Source organism: Curcuma longa, chromosome 3, assembly GCF_044706935.1.
Source record: "Curcuma longa cultivar G26 ecotype Majalengka, Jawa Barat chromosome 3, ITB_CL_G26_1.1, whole genome shotgun sequence".
In the NCBI taxonomy this organism is placed as follows: Eukaryota; Viridiplantae; Streptophyta; class Magnoliopsida; order Zingiberales; family Zingiberaceae; genus Curcuma; species Curcuma longa.
In genome coordinates, this window is record NC_133863.1 from 14571908 (window position 1) to 14587669 (window position 15762).

Sequence of the window (15762 nt, forward strand, 5' to 3'; positions counted from 1 at the left end):
TAGAAAGAATTAAAGATATAGCTCACTAGGTGGAGTCGACTATATAGATCCTCCTACACTATTAGATATTATTCCCCATTATATCATTATTTATATTTAAATTTAAATAAATTTTATTCTAGCTATTTTATCATTGTTAATCAAGTTTTCTTTGATCTTTCTCATTTAATATATGTATTTGTCATAGTTTCATATAATTTAATTAGTACATTTATTGGTTGTCTAAATAATGTTGGTGTCATCTCAAATGTATTTCTTGGAGTTTTCCCTCAATAGTAGCAATATTGACTTTTTTTCTAATGTTCTCATTTTTTATCCTACCTATTCTCATATGTTTGCACATCTATTTTAACATCTTCATCTCTACGACTTCCATTTTCTACTTATATGCTCGAGTCATAGTTCAAAGTTCGACTCCATATAACATAACAAGTCTAACAAATCGTTTTGTAAAACTTCCAATTTTAAAGGTATTTTACGATCACAAAGAATACTTGAAGTTGTTACTACTATTACTTATGTAGCTATAGATCAAACTACAGATTTTGTTAAATTGGAGCAACAACTCAGCCCCTTGTGCAGTTACTGGACTATCTGTTTACTGCTTTCCATTCAGACAATTATAATTCTTTCATCTTTTTTCTCCTCACCGGATTCTACGGCATGATCCTACTACTTTTCGAACACTATCAGCATCATTATCAGAATTCATCAATCCAGGTCTGAACATCCATTGCAAACTAGGAAACTAGTTGATTCTTAAATCATCCATAAGCTATTCCAGAGTCTCAACATGCTAAATGTATTACAGTATCTGACCTATTCTCTTGATGTAAGAAACAAAATGTAACAAAACACCATCACAAAGAAAACAAACAAGTTTTACTGGTGTAATTGTAATAAACAATAGATCTAGAATTCTATGCTTGACCATGAATGAACATCTCATAAAGTATAAACATTCCAAGGATCAAAATAGCTGATTCTTTTATTTTCATAAACAAAAACACAATTGGTCATACTAGCAATCATAAAACAAGTATGCATTCAATGAGTAGGACTTCATTTGATTTGAGAATAACCAGAAAAGCTATTGAACACCAAGTGCTACTATACAAGAGCAAGCATGAACACTGAAAACACTGTCTTGGATGAGTGAAATCGTGCATCTGTAGGAATTCTATTGCAGTAGTTTTAGCAGTCAGTTGATCAGTTCATCTACAATTCAATGGCATATCTTCGTAATCTAGAAAACAATACTAAAGCAAGTGCTATGATCACAACAAATGCATACTAGCAATCATAAAACAAGTATGCATTCAATGAGTAGGACTTCATTTGGCTTGAGAATAACCAGATAAGCTATTGAACACCAAGTGCCACTATACAAGAGCAAGCATGAACACTGAAAACACTTTCATGGATGAGAAATCGAAATCGTGCATCTGTAGGAAAACAATATTCTATTGCAGTAGTTTTAGCAGTCAGTTGATCAGTTCATCTACAATTCAATGGCATATCTTCGTGATCTAGAAAAGAATACTAAAGCAAGTGCTATGATCACAACAAATGCTGGATAGGAGACTCTAACCCAGAGAAGTATTCTTAGTTTCAACGATTTGATTCACTCTTTGTATAATTCTCCATAGAAATTTAGGCAAAAATTGCACTTTGAAGGGTGAAATCAACCACTCACCGAGATGCTTCCTTTAGCCCTCGTAGAAGGCAGCTGCTCCGATCAGTGCAACCGCGACCGCACCGCTCGCCAATCCGACCCAGAAACTCCTCCATGCACCGGCGAACCCTCCCTGTTTCCGTTGCTTCTCCGATGGAGGTGGATGAAGATTGCCGTCGTTCTCTTCCTGCATCGGCGGTGTGTCTGGTCTTGCCATAAATGACGGAAGGCTAGCAGCGCTCTCTTCGGAAAGATAATTCGGCGGCTGCCTGCCGTACTCTTCCGAAATCGGCGGCGCATTCGGCTCTATTCTGTAAAATCCCAACTGCCCGCTAGTCGCCGGAGCCATGGCATCGTGTTCGGGAAGCCAATCATAGCACTCTACTCGGGGAGCGGCCTGCGGCGAGGCACCGAGGCTCCAAAGCACGCGTGTAGAGATGCGGAAGAAACCCTCGGAACGGCTGGAGGAGCGGGTGAGGGGAAAGGTGAGGGTTTTTCCTGCGGCAGCGGGCAGCGAAGAGAGGGGGACAACGGCGGCGCCCTCCAGCCTTGCGCTGCCACCGCCGCGGCCGAAGGGGAAGCGGGATGAGAGGATCTGGACGGTCAGGGTGGATTGGGCGTCGCGGAGGACGCGGGGGGAGAGGGGGAGGTGGAGCTTGGGACTGGGGTCGTCGAGGGAGAGCGACTTGGTGGATCGCTTTGCGGCGGGGTCGATCCAGGCGACGGCGAAGGTCTTGGGCTTGGAAGGGAGGAGGAACGAGGAAGATCCCCTGAAACGGTTGCTTCCGCCGGCGGAGTGGAGGAAGATGGTGAGCTCGAGGGTGGCTTCCGCCGCGTCGACGTCTGGGAACGGCATTGCTGCAACCCCGCGGCTGATACCGTACGTTACGGGGGATGACCCACGGAGTTACACGATTCGTGACGCTTTGGGAATTGAAAGTTTTCGAATTCAAGTCGAACTCGGATTGAGGGTTTTGATCAGATTCAGATTGATCCGGATTAAATCAAATTTATAATTTTTTAAAAAAATAAATAATATTTATATAATATTAATATGACAGAGATGAAAATCAAGACATGCTATTTCAACATCTTTAGTTTAATATATTATATATAGGAGGCACAAAATCAAAAACATTATCTAGGCATTATTCCATATTTTAATTGAATTTTTCACAATATGCAGGTTCATGTGTATCAGTTTGTAAATCTCAAATCACAGAATCATCTAAGTTGTCGATGGTTCTGTTCCTAAGATGAGATTGATTTTATGGTCTGTAGTGCTTTGTATGATTGTAGATAAGCATGCAAATGTTGTGATGTATGGACATGTAGGGACTATGGTGTTTTGATATTGGTGGTGTCATGAATTTGATGTAGTTTCTTGTGTGATAGGTCATATGTGTGTGTTCAACAGCTAGTGTTATCTAGACTATAATGTTGGTTTTTTGATTGTACATTTGAGGGGTCTAACCTTTCTTATTTTATTTATACATGAATCATTTTTTAAAAAATAAAATAAAATAAATTCAGTCAGTAAAATAATTATTTAATTTAACTTAATTTTTTTATAAATATAAATTTGATTTGAATTTGGTTAAATTTAACTTGAGCTTAATTAATTTGTTATTAAATTTTAAATTTAAATTTATTTGATTGTCTAAAATTTTTATATTTTAAATTTATTTAATTAATTATTAAATTTAATAATATAAATTTATTTATTTATTTTTAAAAAAATATTTATTTATCATATTGATAAAAATTTTATTAATAATATGATTTATGATTTAGACACATTGTTTTAAAAACCTTATTCAATATAAATAATTGCTTATCTAGACAAACGTTATTTAGACAAACGTTATTCAATAATTGCTTATCTAGAAAAACCTTATTCAATAATAAATTATTATTATTATTATCAATAATAATAATTTTTATTGATAATATAATTTAGACAAACGTTATTTAAAAACCTTATTCAATATAAATAATTGCTTATCTAACTGAATATTTTAAACTTATTCCTGAATATTGAACGAGCGGAGAGAAGTTAGCGGCGGCTCACCCAGTCGAGCTTTGCAACGACTGCATCGACGACTTCTTGGGTGGTGCTGCTTCCTCCCAAGTCTTTGGTCCGGCGCTCGCCTTCTGCAATCACTCTCTTGACGGCAGTCTCCAGTCGATCGGCGAACGACGGGAACCGCAGATGCCGCAGCATCATGGCAGAAGAGAGCAGCAGCGCCACTGGGTTTGCCTTCTTCTGCTCCACCAGCTTCTGGTTCCCCACGTTGCCTGCTGTAGCACCTTGCTCGAACACTGCATGTTCCTGGCCCACGTTTCCTGGCAATCAAAAGTGAGCATAGTGGTTCATAGATTGTTTGTGACTGTTATAATCCACTTTTTTTCATATTAGTTTTTGTAATTTGTGGGATGCACATCAGATGACCAAGAACAATTTACCTCCTGGCATAACTCCACTCCCTCCAGCAATTCCAGCAGCTGTGTTTGCCACTAAATTGCCATAAAGATTTGGCGTGACCTGCAAAATAAAGACCAACTACGTTAGCTTCATGAATCTACTAGGAGAAAGGAACAGAGAGCTTATCTCATCAAGTTACACATTAGGTTTTAGATCGCGGTAGAAACTAATTTTATCTTGACGATTGAGATATAAAGCACGGGAATGGATACAAAATAACATAATAGTAAATCTCTTTTTGACAGTGTTGGCAAGATTTCCAGTGTTATGAAAACAAAAGTGAGACCATTTTGTTAGTACCAAAAAATTCATAAGCTAAAATCCTTTCATAATAACTAAGTAACCCTGTATAGGATAATGAAAAAAAATCATAAATCTATATGAAATGAGAAGGGGCTAATGCCAGTAATAGTTAGATTGCTTCTATTTGAATGTTTTCATGGGTCTCCATATGAAATGGGTAATTTCCCAGTTCTCTGTTGCATATGCAAAGGCTGCCTGAAAAGTGATATATGCATTATTTTTTAAAGCACTGTTGATGCTAACTACAAACAAAACATAACAAGCTAACCAACAATGCTGTCAAAAATAGGATAAACAGTTTGAAAATTCAGTACTTAAATATAGTATCAAAAATAGTGTACAAGCACTTATCAAACATGATAATTAACTCACAAATTCTTGATTGGCCAGTTCACCATCTGTAGTGTAAAATAGGAAGGAGGTCTACTTTATACACAAAAAATGAAAATAAAAAACAATAAATCAATTCTCAACTATGAATGATCAAAAAGATGTTTAAAGTTCAACCACTTGGAACATACATGCGAACAAATTATGGTCTTGAATTCAATTGTAGCAACTTGAAGTACTCTTTCACTGGAAGGTGAAAAATTGGAGAAATTAATAATATGGCTGAGCATTAGAAGGCTTACCATGACATCAAATTGTTCAGGCTTTGACACAAGTTGCATGCAACAGTTGTCAACTATGATTTCATTGTATTTTATCCCTGGGTATTTGGTTGCAACCTCACGGCAAGATTCTAAGAACAACCCATCAGCAAGCTTCATAATGTTTGCCTTATGCACTGCTGTGACTTTCTTCCTGTTGTTAAGGTAAGCATACTCAAAAGCATACTGCGCAATGCGCTCGGAACAAAATTTTGTTATTACCTAGCCAAAAAATTAAGAATTTAATAAGAAATAAGAAAATATCCAACATAGAGGAGCAATAACAGTATGGCTTCATGCCACTCATGAAAATAGCAAGTGATGATTTTGATAGGTTCAACATCGAATTTTGATGGCTAGCCTAAATCAATGATAGATCTTGCTGAGAAGTTTGGGGCTATTATACTTATAGTTCGTAACCATTTGAATCTCTTTTAACATAGACGATAAACTCAGAAAATCAGTAACATTTATTGTTCAAAAAAAAAAAATCTAATGGATCCGAAAATCATGCGGCATACCTTGAGGCTCTCAACGACGCCAGGCACAACCTCGTGCTCCAAGCCCGAGTACTCGCCTTCCGTGTTCTCCCTGATCACCACAATGTCCACATTCTCATGCCTCGTCGGCAGCCCGGGATGGTTGCAGCAATGAACCAGCGAGGCGTACAGATCGAGCTCCTTCCTCAGCTGCATGTTGAGGGAGCTCACCCCGCCTCCCACCGGGGTGAAGAGTCCGCCCTTGAGGCACACCTTGTTCCGCCGGATCGACTCGATCACCTCCGGAGGCAACGCGGGCATATCCCCGTGCACCTCGAACGTCTCAAAGAACACCGGCGCGTGCATGGCCTCCATGATCTGCTGCACGGCGCCGGTGACGAGGGGCCCGATCCCGTCGCCGGGGATCAGGGTGACGATCCTGGGAGCTCCGTCGCCGGGCCGGGGCATGTAGGTGACTGATCGCCGCCCATCGGCGCGGGGGAGGAGGATGCGGCGGAGAAGAGAAGGGGATCGCCGCATCATCGCCAGTAGAGGTGCCGCGCTCCGGAAACCGAAAGGGAGGAGGAGGCAGATGAAAAGACCGATGTATCCTTGGATCCGTCAGAGCACTATAAATAGATCAGGAGAGATCTTAATTATTATGATATGATTTTTTTAATAGAATAATAAATTTAAGAATCGATCGTTTCAACGGATGATCGAGCACTTCTAAATTTATTTAATAGATAAAATATAAATAAATTCTGAAAATTAAATATCCGATTATAAAAATAAAAATAAAAAATAAATAGATCAGGAGGGCGTTTTGGTCATTTGGGCACGTACGCGGCGCTTGCTAGTTGCGAATCAATTACGAAGTAGGGCACAGCGAGGAAGGAGAGGGCGAATAGGATGCTCGCGGAAACGGAGGCAAAATATTCCTTTTTATATTCTTTTTCTATTAAATTAAAAATATTTGAATTGGTCGTACAAAGTAGGAATGTCTTGGGCCGGGGCCCATCCGTCCGTTTAAAAAAAAATGGTTTAAAGAATAAAAATTATTTTTATTCAATCAAACAATTACTAAGAAATACGCGCTGTAATCGCGCGTTAACAGCGGACATTATATTTAGGAAACTTTTTTACAGTGGTGGGCCGATTTATGGGTGTATATATGAAATTTTTTTAAATCATACTCTCACAATGATTAAAAGACAGCACTTATTTATAGTGACTTTTCTATTCTACCTACTCTCACAATGATTAAAAGACGCACTTATTTATAGTGACTTTTTATTCTACCTCATTAATATTAATTTTTCACACATCGATTTCCGAATCAATGTCAACATCTCTCTCTCCACTTCTCTCTCCAATTGTGGAAAATAAGGGGGCGTTTGGTTTGGAAAATATTTTCCATTTTCTGTTTTTCATTTTCTATTTCTAGTTTTCTATTTTCTGATCTAGTTTTCAGAAAACAGAAAATATGTTTGGTATGATATGCTGTTTTCTATTTTCTAGAATAGAAAACTGGAAAACACGTTTGGTTTGATAACTATTTTCTATATTTTTTATTTTTTTATTAAAATAAAAATCTAGAGTTTTAATTAATTATCTTAATTAATCCAACCGCCTTTGTCTAATCCCACGAGTTTTAATTAATTAACTAACCTTAAGAAAATTCATCAATTAATCTTTTATCAAATTACCTAATTACACATATTAATCCTCAATTAATTAACAATCTAACAGTTATTAAACTATTTGACTAACTAATGATTTAATTAACTAATTAATCTAATAATTAATTAACTCAATTAATTAAAACTAATCGGTAAAGTTTCCTTTACCGATTTCATCGGCAACTTCTCGCGTAGCTTGGACCGACTGCAGAGGCGGCGTCGACAGGCGGCGGCGACTCCGGCGTTGGTGGGCGGCGTCTTGAGCGCAGGCGGCAGGCGGCTGAAGGGCAGCGAATGGCGACGGCCAATCTGCGACGGTGAGCAGAGGTAGAAGAAGAAGAAGAACAGAGGGGGCTGCGGTGTCTTCGTGTAGGGGGTGGCGGAACAGGGGGTGGCAGCGTGCGACGGCGACGGAGCGGCGGAGCTCCTCGGTTGCTGTCTCCTCTTCGCGAGCTGGCGACAACTGAAGATGGTGGCGGCTGGATGTTGGCGACGGCGAACAGAGGCGACAACGGAGGAAGAGTCTCTATGCCTAGCCCCACACCAGGCAGCGAAGCGAAGCGCGTTTTCACGTTTTCTGATTCTCAACCCCCGCATTTTCCATTTTTTAGAAAACGATGTTTCATCGTTTTCCAATTTTCCAGAAAATGAGAATGAATTTTCTAAAAAATAAAAATGAAAACGTCAACCAAACAGGTTTTCTGTTTTCATTTTCTGAAAAATAGAAAATGAAAACGGAAAATACTCGTACCAAACGCCCCCTAAATTTCGCTCGTTTCTTCTAACCGATCAATTTATACCATTCAAATTTATTTTTTAAAATTTAAATATTAAAATCAAAATTAAAATTTGATATCAAATCTATCTTCTCCAAACTTTACTCTTGCATGTGGTTATAAATTCACAGAAATTTAAATAGTCTAGGTCCATTAGTGAATTTTAGTCAAAATTCACTGTTCAAGCTTCCAAGTCTTTTGAATTTTTTAAATGTCAAAAGAGTCCAAATACCCCCCCCCCCCCCCCCCCCCCTCCCCTTTTCTGTTTTCGAGCTTCCTTGGTAGTGTCAAGAAAAAAATCTCAAATATTCTAGCTAAAAATTAACATAATACTAGAATACCTCTGGGAGCCCGAATTAACTAATGAAAGACACCTTTGAACTTTTTAAGACCTTAGAAATCCATAAGATCTGAAATGGGTGCAATCTGAGCTCTCTAGGTTGATTAGTAGATTTTGAACGAATTCACTAATGGACCTAGACTATTTGAATTTCTACAAACTTATACTCATCTGATAGAATTGAGTGAAAGGAAGAAAAATATGATGTCAAATCTTAATTCTAATCAAGAAACACTATGAGCCTGATGTGGAGAAACAAAGCCCATAGTGGTCCCAGTCTACTTAAATACCAAGACCACATTTATTTTCTTATTATTTCAACATATCTATAACCTTTGTCTTTTCTCTTCCTTTGAATTACCTTTTCTTATAATTTTTAGTTAGAAATATTTTAGAATTTAGCTCATAATATTCCTTGATTAGAACCAAGGTATGACACCATATCTAATTTCTCTCACTCAACCTTACTAGAGGTACAAATTTGTAAAATTTTAAATAGTCTAAGTCCATCAGTTGATTTCGATCAAAATCCATTGATTAACTAGAGAGCTCAGATTACACTCATTTCAGATTCTATGGGTTTTTGAGGTCGCAAGGAGTCTAAAGGTGCCCTTCATTACTTATTTCGAGTTCTCCAGAGGTGCTTCAATATTATGTTAACTTTCAGCTAGAACATTTGGACCTACTCTCCTGAAAACTGAGACTACGTTGAGCTTTATCTTAGAGCAAACTAAGACTAAATTGGGCTTGGCATCGTGAGACCATGCCCAACTTGGTCCTGATATACTCTCAGATCAGCCCCAACATGGTCCTAGTCTCCAGAGACCAAGTTCAAGTATTCTAGCTGAAGAGTTTTTTCTCTTTAACACTATTAGGGAAATTCAAAAATAGTAAAAGAGGACACATTTGAACTCCTTAGTATTTCAAAAACTCACAGAACTTAGAATAGGTGCAATTGAAGCTTTCTAAGTCAATTAGTGGGTTTTGACTGAAATCTATTAATGGATCTAGACTATTTGAATTTTTGCGAATTTGCAACCATATAAAAGAGTAAAGTTTGGTGTCAAATCTTGATTTTAATTTTAGTAGTTAAATTAAAAAAAATAAATTTGAGTTATATAAATCGATAAGTGAAAGAAAGGGAGAGAGATATTTACTTTCCATGAGTGGAGAGAGAGAGGGATAGAGATGTTGAGGTTACATGCATCCAACCCACAGAAATAATTTTTATATCTAATATTTTGAATGTGGCTCGAATGCTTTAAAAGTAGGAATTGAAATCTACGATTGGCAAGAGAGATAGAATGAGAAGGTTACTGCAAATCAATATTCCTTTGATCATTCTTTGAAATATGATACATGATTTGAGAATTTTTCAAATCTACATACATTCTTTGATAAATCACCTCAAAGGAGTTTAAATTTATCATTTTTTGTCTTTAATAAAAAATAACTATACTTTTTAATTATATGATTAGTTTTTATTTAAATTGATATAATAATTATAGGTGAAAGTAAATTGACATGAAGGAGTGGGCTCCAACCCAGTGCAGCCCACCACTGACTACGCCAGTGAGCGAGAGGATGGCTTTATCCACCTCTGTGATCCTGGGCTTCTTGACGAACACATTCCCCATCGATCGCCACTGCCTTGCACTAGAGCAAGGCAAACGACTATGCCAGAAAAGCCTCGAGGAAGACAGAGAAAGATAAAGGAAAGAGAAGGCCAGGCATCTGCTAAGCAAAACGCCAGAAGGGACAAACCGTTTTAAAAACAACGGAAACAAAGACAACAGAATGAAATTATAAAAATACTTTTTAATTATATATACAGAGGAGATATATTGTGCATCTTTCCGTGTGCAATATCCGTCCGCGATTAGGTGGACGGGACACCTGAATCATTTTCGAATGTCCTGACTCACCCTGATGCGTACTCAGTCATAGACGTTATATGCACGGAAAGATGTGCAACATATCAATTTTGTGTATATATATATATATATAGTGAAATATTACCTTACACATCCATCCGTAAGCACCTAAGCACCTAGTGAGCTTCTAGTATTATTTTTTTAATTTTTTTTTAGGGTTTAGAATTTAGGATTTAATCTTTAGGTTAAAGGAAGTAAAAAACTTAAAAACAATAATAGATACTCACATATGAATGTGCAAGATAACAAACCCCTATATATATTTATATATTTTTAGATAAAAATAAAAAAATACCTCTTATTTTTAGAATCATTAAGATCTTAATATTTTTATTTTTTATCTTATCCATTCTTATATTCTCTTTAATATTTTTATTTTATATTTTATTCATTTTTATATATTCACACATCCATTTTAATATTCTCATCTCAATATTTTTACTCTTCCTCATTTGATATACATACTTATTATAATTTCACAATACCTAACTAAAACATCTATTGATTGTCTACAAATACTGTCTCTCAAAATTTTCTTCAATATGTATAATTCTAATTTTCTCTTTAATATTTTTATTTCTTATCTTATCCATTCTTATATGTCCACACATCTATCTTACACATCTTCATCTTTGCAACTATCTCTTTAACAACCTTAACATTCTCACCTTATCACAAAGTTTGATAAGAAATATTTCCTCAATTTACTGATCAGAAATTTAGAAGAACCCACAATTTAGAATACTATAACCTACATATTCTGATCCCAAGAATGTCAAAAAACAGAAAATTTCAAACTATAAACAATAATCCGCCAGTGTCAAATCGTCCCCAAAAAAAAGCTGATTAATCTGATTGCACTAGTTCAAAACCATCTCTCATGAGAAAACAAATTCATTAACAATGTTATGAACCAGTAATAGAACAAATAATTTAAACAGGTTGCAACACATGTAATACATGGAGTGATTATAATTTTGCACCTCTTAGATGCATATCAGATCGATATCTTGAACAAGGGCATGCATATCTCAAGATTATAGTTCGAAAAATTTTACATTTCGACTTATACAAATCCCCCACTTTCTCATTGACAGGATATATCTTGTTTGTTGGTCTATTACAGATCCCTCAGCCAAGTAGAAGTCGAAGCGTAGTTCCTAACCATCCAAGGCAGACAACTCGACCTCCTGAGTGCACGGGCGATATACCGCAAAGGAATTGTCGCTAGAGAAAGAACCCGGATTGACACAAGTAATTCCAGTATATTTGAAGGATTTCTGCTCACTTTTGTCCGCCAAGACTATCTGTGAAACACCATTTTTTTTTATGTTTCAGAATCGGCAAATATGCTTCTATGAATACAAAAATCTTCATACCATATGGGGAGTTGGATATAGCCTCAGACAGTGATCATAGTTCCAAATGATAGGTTGCACAGTCAAAGGCAAGGGGCAAAGGTGACTTTGATGAGTGATAGTCACTACAAGCTGGAAGGACAAATCAAGTGAGCATTGGAAACTCGACGAGTAAGATGATTGTCTTATACATAAATAATATAACTCACATGCTCAAAGTAATCATTTGTTTCCTCTGTTGGTGGCGGAATCAAAGAAGCCCTACGCATTCTGTAAAGCAGATCTTGCCGGAAAAAAACAATTTCTTGGGTGTAAAATTTGACTCTGTAAATTGCAAGATGAGTGATAACATATATTACTTAACAATAGAAAATCAGTCCATGCATGAGGGAATGTCATATTATCTGGATCCAACGATGATATTATGGTGAAATTGTCCATATTAAAGATACGATTAACTTGACTGATATGATTAAGAAATTTTATTAGTAACGGTTTACCTGCAGGGGTTGCTTGAAAAAATAGCATTTGGAATGTGTTTTTGAAATTCTTCAGTGAGATACTTTGGCAAAGCACACCTGGGAAGTACTTTGGATGAACCTAAATCATAAAATTAAATCAATTTGATAGTGAACTATTCTAGAATAACATTAGATTAGCATTTATGTTGCACATAATTTGAGATGGATAACATGTAAGTCTAACAAGTTGATTCTGAATGATCGAGTTTAGAATTACAGTACCTGCATCATCAGGACCTGGGATAAGTAAAAATTTGCTTTGTTCTTTAAGCCTTGGGTGAGATGCAATCATTTCCCCAAGCTTCCCAAACTGCATTCTGCATTTTTTTATGTAGTTATTTTCACTGTCATTTGCTTTCTTTAGCAAAGATAGCTCGGCTTGCTAAATCATGTAATTATCAAAACTTCAATGGCATATTCCCTTTAGTAGTGCATTTGAAATAGTATAACAGCTAACCTGAGGCTTGAATAAGAATGAAAAGCAAAGTGGCCTGGCCGTGAGCAGAAATTCCCCATCAAGATAAACAGATAAGGAACCACTTCAACACCTTCATAAGCATCAAAGACCACGGCAAGTTTCTCCATAGTCTTTTTCATCAAACAAGGTTATCATTTTGAGTAATATTTTTGCCCGATTAGATTGGGGGAACTAGGACCTAGTGAGTGTACCTCTTCATTGTCCAACCAAACATCTGATAGGATCACAAACATGTGATTCACTGCCGCCTTCTCCATCTCTAATAGCCTGAACTGTTCAACATAGAACACATTTGTCAAACTTTGACAACAAAATAGAAACAGTGTACAGATGCATACCCTTTCTTCATTTGATAGCACTCCTCCACCAAAGAAGTCAAGACCCATGAGTAATTTTAATGACACTTCTCTATCCTCTAATGGTGGAAATCCACATGTATTAACCTACAAACCAAACAAAAGATATGAGGTTTATTTTTTTTCATGGAGATGTGACATGAATTTGACATGGTCATAAAGCAGAACTATACAAAGAGTTTGTTCCTAATCATAATGTTAGAATTTTCAAAGATTATGAAAATGATAAACTTTTGATTGAGTTCATATATGAAAAAGTCAAGTTTTAAAATGATTTTTCTTTCATCAGTACTTTAATGGTTTAACCTATTATCATATTAGTCATGATTGTAAATATTATAGAAAAACTTGTTCCTAGTACAAAACTTCCAAACAAGTGGCCATGGCTCTGAGTTCCATAAATTAATTGGTCAAGATTGACAAAATATCAGCGAGTCTCCATTGTTTATGAGCTTGAATAACCATTATGCTATAAGTTTATAACTTATGCTCTTCTTCTAACTGAAGTTATGATGTCGCCACGGAGTTTAATTTTAAAATAACACTATAAGAATAATAGAATAGCTAAAGAAATTAAGGAACAATGACCTGAAAATTTCCATTAGGAAGTAATTCTCCCTCTGCAACAATGACAGTGTTTTCAACAAGGAATCCTGCTGTGATTCTGTAATATATATTAAGGAAAGCCAAGTAATATTAACCTTCCTACATTCTATATCCTTTATGCATATTAGAAAGAACGATATAAAAATAAATAAATATCAATTTGAAGGTCATCAAATTAAATTCTGATGGCTTGTTGGTTATGGAGCATCATGCTTATTATCCTATACCCTAAGAGGCAATTCCAGTTGGTGCTCAACATATAAAAGCTTAACAGGAAGCAAAACTTATGAGTATTTGGCATTCATCCTATGTAAAATTAATTACATATTCTAACTGAAAGCAACTGTTCTAGATAAAAACACCATTTTATGTATTTACAACTACAAGTGGCAATTTCAAGCCTTTCTGTTCTTGCTCTATATTTTTAAATTATTATAATAATTATTATTATTATAACAATAAAAAAAGTCTTCCATCCAAGGACAATCGCAGAGTATTCACAAGTAAACAATTTAGTAGCTTGGTAAAACTCAATAATTCAATTGCCTTCATTTGGCAGGCTGTCATGCAAGTCATGATCAATCAGAGTTATACTTGCATACATGACACATTCACCAGCGAAAATCCCAAGGGAGACTAACCTTGGATCTCCTCAAGTGATATAAGAATATATCATCAGACAGCTTTCAACCAAGAATCTTGTATGGTCAAAAAGACACTGCCTTTACTGCATCAGAAATTAAAACAATTTACATGAAAATAAACGATATATAAGCTGTGTAAAGGATATTGAATTTGATAAATCAATCGGCACAGCAGCAGTCAGATCTTCCAAGTAGAATTGACCTTCTTCCAATTGGGAGATCACCCCCATGATCCATCTTCTTCCAGTGCATCCAATCAGTGACTGGATGGAAGTAATCTGCAAATAAATAATGAGGCAACTAATAGATAGTGGTGTACATCATACTGTTGTGCATCTGCTATATATCATTCCTGAAATTTTTTAGGGGAAAACAATACCTCACAGCTCTCAGATTCTGTCATTTCAGTAGCAAAAACAGGTCTTGAGAAGTACTTATCACGAGAGATCCTCTGAAACAAAAGCTGGTATCTATCCCTGTACAGGGCAGCTTTATCGACAGCATCACCATGGATAGGCAGCTTACCAGTGTGCCTAGAAATAAATCAAAAGACAAATTGTTGAATTATCTTAGATGCCAAAACATCAAATAAACCATAGCAATTAGAAACTTGTTGATTAAAATTAAAAGAAAAGGGCAAATTAGGAATAAAACAGAGAAATGTTTGAAGTTGCATACTCATAGAAAACCTTCTTGATGCCATCATAATGAAATCGATGGATGTTGAATACATCAATAACCCGGAGGACAGCATGGTCACTAGTGCTTCTGGCACTATTATCAGGGTCAGCATGCCCCTCTAACAGAGAGGCAACCACATCATGTATCACCTCACGATCCAAAATTGATGAATGCACTGTGAATTTCAATTCAGTTCAGAACAAGAAAATCAGAGGGGAATTGAGGGTGTAAAAATTAAAAAAAGCAGAAGGTTGAAGCAACCCACAAGATTTGTTGTACATCTCATCAATAAGGAGGTCAAGAGCCTCATCTTCGTCGTTCGGAAAATGAGCAAGGTAAGCAAGGACCTCCTCCATGGCATCAACCTTGAAGGTGAAGCCACGGAGCTTGAACTTGTGTTGAACCTTCTTCCGAGTTCTACCAGAGACCACCATATGGAATCTCTCTCTCTCTCTCTCTCTCTCTCTCTCTCTCTCTCTCTCTCTCTCTCTCCCTATGTGGAGATTTAAATGACCAGCAATGCAAAACAATGAGTGACAGCAAGGCTTTACAGAAGAGGACAGTTAGCAATATCAGGAAAAGAATTGCATCTGCAATCATAAAGGAGACAACAAAGAATAAGTAAAAAAAATTATGAACATGATGAAGCAGCAAAGCACAAAGATAATGAAGAGGCAAATTGTTAAGATGAACTATGAGAGATGATAAAGCAACAAAATGCGTCAAAAATTATATGTCATCTTTGGATTGATTTGATTCCTTGGTTATTCTATCATATGAAAAGGGATCACAGT

The 15762-nt window shown here is 36.4% G+C and overlaps 3 protein-coding genes across 3 annotated transcripts; all 3 read right to left on the bottom strand.

The window, feature by feature from the left end:
- Window positions 1–1477: 1477 nt before the first annotated feature.
- Window positions 1478–2550, bottom strand: LOC141825668 (uncharacterized). Its single transcript, XM_074713053.1, has one exon. The coding sequence runs from the start codon at window positions 2529–2531 to the stop codon at window positions 1710–1712; it is 822 nt and encodes a 273-aa protein (XP_074569154.1). The 5' UTR covers window positions 2532–2550; the 3' UTR covers window positions 1478–1709.
- A 1142-nt stretch (window positions 2551–3692) lies between these two features.
- Window positions 3693–6135, bottom strand: LOC141824762 (isocitrate dehydrogenase [NAD] regulatory subunit 1, mitochondrial-like). The gene is made up of 4 exons (XM_074712098.1): window positions 5635–6135; window positions 5096–5335; window positions 4142–4220; window positions 3693–4021 (listed from the first exon to the last, which is right to left on the bottom strand). The coding sequence occupies exons 1-4, from the start codon at window positions 6133–6135 to the stop codon at window positions 3732–3734; spliced, it is 1110 nt and encodes a 369-aa protein (XP_074568199.1). The 3' UTR covers window positions 3693–3731.
- Window positions 6136–11309: 5174 nt separating this feature from the next.
- LOC141825100 (DNA polymerase epsilon subunit B) lies at window positions 11310–15426 on the bottom strand. Its single transcript, XM_074712492.1, has 13 exons — window positions 15234–15426; window positions 14966–15143; window positions 14667–14820; window positions 14434–14565; window positions 13626–13703; window positions 13020–13124; window positions 12873–12953; window positions 12661–12791; window positions 12426–12520; window positions 12183–12282; window positions 11892–12006; window positions 11704–11814; window positions 11310–11631 (listed from the first exon to the last, which is right to left on the bottom strand). Exons 1-13 carry the CDS (start codon window positions 15400–15402, stop codon window positions 11485–11487), a joined length of 1596 nt encoding a protein of 531 aa, XP_074568593.1. The 5' UTR covers window positions 15403–15426; the 3' UTR covers window positions 11310–11484.
- Between the last annotated feature and the right edge of the window lie 336 nt (window positions 15427–15762).

Coding starts and splice junctions, on each gene's coding strand:
- LOC141825100 (XM_074712492.1), bottom strand. CDS start 15,402: ATGGTGGTCTCTGGTAGAACTCGGAAGAAGGTTCAACACAAGTTCAAG. Junction 13,704..14,433: donor CGATTGATTTATCAAATTCA/ATATCCTTTACA, acceptor AATATATATTAC/AGAATCACAGCAGGATTCCT. Junction 12,792..12,872: donor TTTGGTTGGACAATGAAGAG/GTACACTCACTA, acceptor TTGATGAAAAAG/ACTATGGAGAAACTTGCCGT.
- LOC141825668 (XM_074713053.1), bottom strand. CDS start 2,531: ATGCCGTTCCCAGACGTCGACGCGGCGGAAGCCACCCTCGAGCTCACC.
- LOC141824762 (XM_074712098.1), bottom strand. CDS start 6,135: ATGATGCGGCGATCCCCTTCTCTTCTCCGCCGCATCCTCCTCCCCCGC. Junction 4,221..5,095: donor CTGAACAATTTGATGTCATG/GTAAGCCTTCTA, acceptor TTTATTTTGCAG/GTCACGCCAAATCTTTATGG. Junction 4,022..4,141: donor GAGTGGAGTTATGCCAGGAG/GTAAATTGTTCT, acceptor TTTGATTGCCAG/GAAACGTGGGCCAGGAACAT.